This window comes from Gnatocerus cornutus, chromosome 8 (assembly GCF_029298725.1).
Source record: "Gnatocerus cornutus isolate USDA-ARS CGAHR chromosome 8, icGnaCorn1.1, whole genome shotgun sequence".
Taxonomy (NCBI): Eukaryota; Metazoa; Arthropoda; class Insecta; order Coleoptera; family Tenebrionidae; genus Gnatocerus; species Gnatocerus cornutus.
This window is the reverse complement of record NC_142240.1, coordinates 14,123,972-14,130,215: the sequence shown is the minus strand read 5'-3', so window position 1 is coordinate 14,130,215 and position 6,244 is coordinate 14,123,972. Positions and strand designations below refer to the sequence as shown.

The 6,244-nt window shown below is 33.8% G+C and overlaps 1 protein-coding gene across 1 annotated transcript; it reads right to left on the bottom strand.

The window, feature by feature from the left end:
- Positions 1 to 1,624: 1,624 nt before the first annotated feature.
- Positions 1,625 to 6,028, bottom strand: LOC148170112 (uncharacterized). The gene is made up of 7 exons (XM_088044257.1): positions 6,006 to 6,028; positions 5,866 to 5,972; positions 5,666 to 5,802; positions 5,455 to 5,598; positions 2,764 to 2,889; positions 2,543 to 2,641; positions 1,625 to 2,198 (listed from the first exon to the last, which is right to left on the bottom strand). The coding sequence occupies exons 1-7, from the start codon at positions 6,026 to 6,028 to the stop codon at positions 2,010 to 2,012; spliced, it is 825 nt and encodes a 274-aa protein (XP_087900383.1). The 3' UTR covers positions 1,625 to 2,009.
- Between the last annotated feature and the right edge of the window lie 216 nt (positions 6,029 to 6,244).

Below are 6,244 nucleotides of genomic sequence, written 5' to 3'. Positions count from 1 at the left end.
TTTAATAATATCTGCTACATTTTTCGTGGTTGCAGATATAATTTTGGCGTTATGTCTCCGTTCGGTTTTGCCGCGTTTTGTAGTTGATGGGAATTGGTATTATGCCGGTGATTACTCCGTGCCATATAATGAAGCAGTTGTGATATGTCCTTGTTTAGTTGGAGTCTATCCAAATGGAACTAGTGCAACTATAAAGTTCGAAAAAATTATAGAGCAATCACCAAGACTGCCGGGGTCAAAAGATGAGCGGAATGTAACACGAAAGCGAACAAAGGAACCATTAGAATGGATGAAGTCAACGAAGATGATGTCGACGCCATCACATGAGGAGCAGTGGTGGACAACAGACGAGTGGACGGATACAACAGAAGAGCCGGAGTATACAGAAGAGTATTTCGAGCCAACAGAAGATTTGACAACAGTGAAATTGCCTAAGAATGAATCACAAAATGTAACGATAACAAAAAAGATTATAGAGGGTACAACAAACCCAACCTGGACAACAAACGAGAGGACGGACTCAACAGAAGAGCTGGATTATACAGAAGAGTATTTCGAACCAACAGAAGATTTGACAACAGTGAAATTGCCTACGAATCAATCAAAAAATGTAACGAATACAAAAAAGATTATGGTGGGTATAACAAAGCCAAAACCGATTAATTCAGCGCGAATAAAAGAAAAATCAATAAGAAAGCAGCCGGAGTCAACAGACCACCAGGCGGTGTCAACACATGTGACAACACAGCCTATACAAAAACAGACAAAACCAATACAAGAGCAGCTAGAGTCAACAGATCAGCAGACGGAGTTGACACATGTGACAACACAGCCTGTAGAAGAAGAGGCGGAATGAATACAAAGGCAGCCAGAGTTAACAGGCGAGCAAACAGAGTCAACAAATGTGCAGAGTCAACATAAGAAGCTTAGATAGATTATCACGACACTCCAGTTATGATTTTAAATTGTTATTTGATGGTAGACATCGATTTGTTCTCAATTAGGTTGTTATTCTGTAGGGGACGTTTCTTTGACCCTTTATTTGTTATTCCTGAATTGAAGAATAATGTTAAATTGGTTACATATCTTATTGATCTGTAAAATATTTGAAAATAAATAAAATAAAATCATTTCTAATTGCTTTTACAATGCAATCAAGAAACATTTAGATTTCTTCGCATAAAAAGAGGTGTTTCTTTCTGTAAATTTCGAATTTCTTCTGAATAATTAATTAATTAAAAAAAGACAAGCCATTATACGAATTACATAACTGCAAGGTTTCTCAAAAAAACTACCAAATTAGATAAAGTCACTATTATGTAATGTTGCAATAAAAAAATAAGCAAAAATTTTGTTCTAGAAAATGTGTGAAGATTGAAGCGCTGAAACGGGCGCATTTTGTGTTGCATACTTACCAAGTGAATGTTATAATTCAAAAAAAGAAGTTCTTTCAATGTTTTATTTAGTTTCTTTTTAACAGGTAGGTTCAGCTCACCATGCAAAAACGAGGTAAGCCTAAATAGCAGCTTTTCCAGGAAGCAGAAATCGGTTTAGTATTCTGTACCTGTTCAACATACAAAAAAGTTTCACAAAACAAAGTAAACACCTTAAAACATTTTTCAGTTTATTTTCCTTAAAATATCACAAATGTCATTAGTGACAAACAAAAAGGAACCAATTTTCTATTTCCTAATGGCATGAGTTATAAAAATAATACAATTATGGTGAATGAAAAACATAAAAAAATATATACATCTAGACTTAAATTTAATTAGACTTAACTATTAAAGAAATGGCTACAATCTTACACAATCAGATGTAAACCACTAATCAATCACCTTCACAACACATAAATTAGGTAATGGTTACCTTTATCAAGCATCGTGTTAAAGTATTTGTGTATTTGTACAAAATAAAGAAAATTACACAAGTTTCTAAAGGCTATCACTGATCTTTCCTTTATTTTCTATGTACATGAACTCTATTGAACCATCCCAAAGTTTGAGAATCTACAATTTTCCCTTTTCTTCTTGAGTAGTTGCCGGAACAGTTCTGGGATTTTGTTGCAATCTACTGTAACTTTGAACAGCCTTATTAGCCTTATCTAACCTTCTCGCAGCATATTCCCTGAAACTTTGGAACGCCGGTCTAGTACTTTGAACAAAATTATTCACAGCAGTTAACGTGGAAATTGGAATCTGAAATAAAACCACGACTGTAATCTGCTACCAACTCACACGGTGAATTTATGAATAGGCGATAATTTCGAATGAATGCATGATTTTAGATTTTTACATGAAAACTTACTCCGTGTCTACATTATCGCCGTTATAACCGTCCGATTTATCCTGAAGAAGTATTCACCTTGGCCATATTGTTTCTGTTAAAAGTAACACAATTAGGATTCGGGTTACGGTAAAGTGAGAGCAATGCATTCAAAAAAAATGAAACTGTTACAGCGTCTTTAAAACCGGTCGTGAATTTTAGCCCACTTTAATTACAAAGATCTGCTAACGGTTGTAGCAAGTTCCGTTTTACCTACATTGAACAAGTTGTCTATAAACTTGGACCTTTGGTCTGCTTGTCTTTTACCACGGGCATCCGATCCACCCACTTGGACTTGAAAATTGTATTCATTGTCCTGAAAAAAAAATTGTTAGAACACAATGGAAGACAGTTCCGACAATTGTCGCTCTTGACCTTTCACTCAAATTAAACTAATTGTTGTTCCGAATAGACCGGTACTACACATTTCTAACATACCTGTTTATAAGAAATATCACCAAGGCCCTTGGGTGTGTCTACAACTCCGACTATCTGAAGAGCTTGTGTCGTGACGGCAGTAATGAGTAACATCCACACGATTTTGTCCAAAACGTAAATTACTACCTGAAAATACATTGTATAGTTTGTGTTTGTATAGATTTGCATGTAAATCACGTTTCCGGTTTAACCAGAAGCAAAAAACTATTTAATTATTAAAAACACTTCAGACCGTTCTGGAAGAATTAGCCTTGACGATACTCAAAAGTTTTTGACGTCTTTATTTCGCCTTCTGTAAATATATGTTTTACGGAATAATTGTTGAATAATTGCTAGTTTGCAATGCACACAGAATGGTCCGTTTTATTGCAATTCACAAGGTTTTGTGCAAGAAGCAAACATAAAACGTCACTGTACAATTTTCGAAGTGGATACAATTTTGTAATAATTTCGTAAATTTCCTTTAATAAGTAGTTCAAGCACACGACTTTGATTGTCCGTGAATTTGTTGAGACCAAAATTGAAATTCAAATTTTTTATTTTTTATTAAAGCTCGTAGAGGAACTCATGCATTATTCCTCGTGGATTGTCTTTTCAATTTTTCAATAGACATAAAACTAGGTAAAGCATTACCATATTCATATTTAAACAAAGAGTAACGAAAGTGTTAAAAACGCAAGTGCTTAACACTTTTAGAGATCAATTTTCCCGTTTAAATTAAACCAAGGATTCCGCAAAATTCACCGAGAATACTTTTCTCTGTTTCGCGCTTCCTTGAAACCTCCTTGGAAAAATTTGGCCGTGAAAAAATTAAAGCAAAATTTCCGAATACGAAATTTACAAGAAATTACTTCAAGTTTTGTCAAAATGCTGGGGCTAGTGACCGCGACAGGCAATCAAAATTGTTTAAGGACTTGTTATAGTTTTTTGACTGTCTTTTGAAAACTATTTGATTTACAGTTCTTAAATTTAGTCAGTTTATAGATCAGGACTGCTCTTTTGATTGTTTAACATACAAAAGTATTAGACGTCGTTTTTGTCTCGAAAAAGTCACTTTAAAATGATCGACGACCAGATGCCACTCCTAAAAGGTAAAGATTCCTATACAGGTGTCCCAGAACTCGCACCCCAGAGAGCAAAGGAGGGTGCCGACAGCAATACAGATGGTAAATTTCAAAACAAAAATTGATTAAGTTTAATAATATTCGAGAAAGGATAAAAAATTAACAACCAATCCCGGAAGCTTATTTTAGAGATGACGACCTGAGAACTATAAGGTTCTAATTAACATTTGCATTAAATTGATTAGTGTCCACGTTATCAGTGATATCTCTTTAATTTATTAAGTATTTATTTAAAAAAATGGCAGCTTATTAAAATATTAGCTCACTTCTTTTTATACATGATAGAAAATGTTTAAAAAAAAACGCAAAACAATTTAAATTTTCACAAAAAATCACTTAGAACCTTATCGTGAATTCTCACGTCGCGATGAGTTATCGATCGCTGTTTAGCTTATTTTTGGAGCAACTTAACTTAATATGTCTTATTCTACTTAAAATCTAAAACTCTGTTCGGAATTCTCCTATGTTAACAAATAACTGAATGAACTTTTCTTGGATTTTATATGATAAAAATCCTGTCTTATCTCGACTTAAAAATCGTTTTTTTTTTCAAAAAAAAAAATGCGATTCAAACAGTGAACAAAATTTAATTCTTTGTTTTTTGACCGCCGACCGCCAAATTAGGCCAGTCTTCAGCTGCTCTTTCGATTAATATAACAGTTACAAACGTATTTAGCGTCGTTTTTATCCCAAAAATATTTTTGAAAAATTTGCAATGCTAATCATTTTTTATTCTGTGAAAAGATCTGCGTCCAAGTTAAATTATTATTAATTGCATGATGGATGATTCACTATATTTTGTACAAGAGACGTTTTGTTTTGCTCCTACATGTTTTGAACAAGACTATTAAAATAATTAATATCAACTAATTAGCGTTATTTAAACCACCTTGAAACGCGATAATATTAATTGTTCTATTTAAAGCAAAGATAAATAAGTCGGTAGTTGACGCTGATTCATTCCCAATTAGAGCAACAGTGACACGATTGAAATGAAAATAATTGGAAACACTGCTAATGTAAAATGAGTGTAGTTTGATAAAACGACAATTTTATCATGTGTTGGTGAAACTGCAAGTAAGTGCGCCGTTTGTTTTTAGAATTGTTATCAGAAGAATGTGAAAATGCATGATTTACACAAACGTTGTATCTGCTTTCGGTGCAAACAAACAATAAAAAGATTAGAATCGCAAACTTTTGATAAAACTTCGAGGAAGATCCCGGAAAACGAAATTATAAATACGTAGTAAAGTGACACAGTGCCCTTGATAGACCGATGAAATTTTATTACAGTTCTAGATCAGTATGGTGAAACATAAAACCGAGCGATTCGCGACATTCATAACGTTATTTAGTTCAGAGGAAAACTAGAACTACTTTACAATTTGGGACGATAAAAATTGTGACTTTGAGACATTGAATTTCGAGTTTTAACAAAGCTATTTATAAAATGTCGTAATATTAAAAAGTTAAGGTCATTACCGGCGAACGTTGCAACAGTTTACTGTATGACACCGATTCACACTTTGCATTTATACGAATAAAGTATTGAATAAAAAGTGGATACCTTTGAACTAGAAACACGTTGGTGAACTGTTATTTCAACGTTAGTCCTGAGATAACGTAATGAGGCGTAAATATTTTTAAATTTCTTGTAGTAATAATTATATTTGTTTACATAAATACGTGCCAAACTCCACGTGACCCGACACTAACTAAGATCAAGTTCTCTTACCTTGCTCATTGTCTAAGAACTGAAGTGTACAATGCTGTCCAACAACAAAAATGCAGTTCCACTCAATGTAGCACTCAGCTAGTGTTTCCAGCAATACGAAATACAAAATACTGAAATCCGCTCCAGCGATAGAGATATTATAACAGTACCACCAACAGTGGATCAGGTAGACTTCACTACCTTCTTGTCAATGTTTCTCAGTGTAAGCCACCTTTCTCTAAATCACTTTCACATTTCTTCGACGTCTCTTTGCTGTGAGGTTAATCGCACTGTAAAACGAACTGAGCGTCCTTTGACTCTTTATAAATAGACAGCTGTTTCTATTGTTAATTACAAGAACATGAATAAATCTAATCAGACATTCACATTAAAAGAATACTTGCTGCTCGTAATTTGACAAAACCATTCAAATATTTGATTTTATGAAATGTCATGGATTCGAAACAATAACAAATATTGTGTAACAAACATGTGGTTATTTTTCACGATTTCAGCCTCGATTGGAACCTTTAGCTCGGCGATTTTTCACGAGGGAAAAATCAGGTTGAAAATTTTATCACCTCGACATTTGTAACCAGTGACAGGAAATGAAGCTGTGTTAATTCAAAATTCGTTACGTAAC

Coding starts and splice junctions, on each gene's coding strand:
- LOC148170112 (XM_088044257.1), bottom strand. CDS start 6,028: ATGGTTTTGTCAAATTACGAGCA. Junction 2,890..5,454: donor AACGTGTTTCTAGTTCAAAG/GTATCCACTTTT, acceptor ATGTATTTTCAG/GTAGTAATTTACGTTTTGGA. Junction 2,642..2,763: donor GTGATATTTCTTATAAACAG/GTATGTTAGAAA, acceptor TTTTTTTTTCAG/GACAATGAATACAATTTTCA.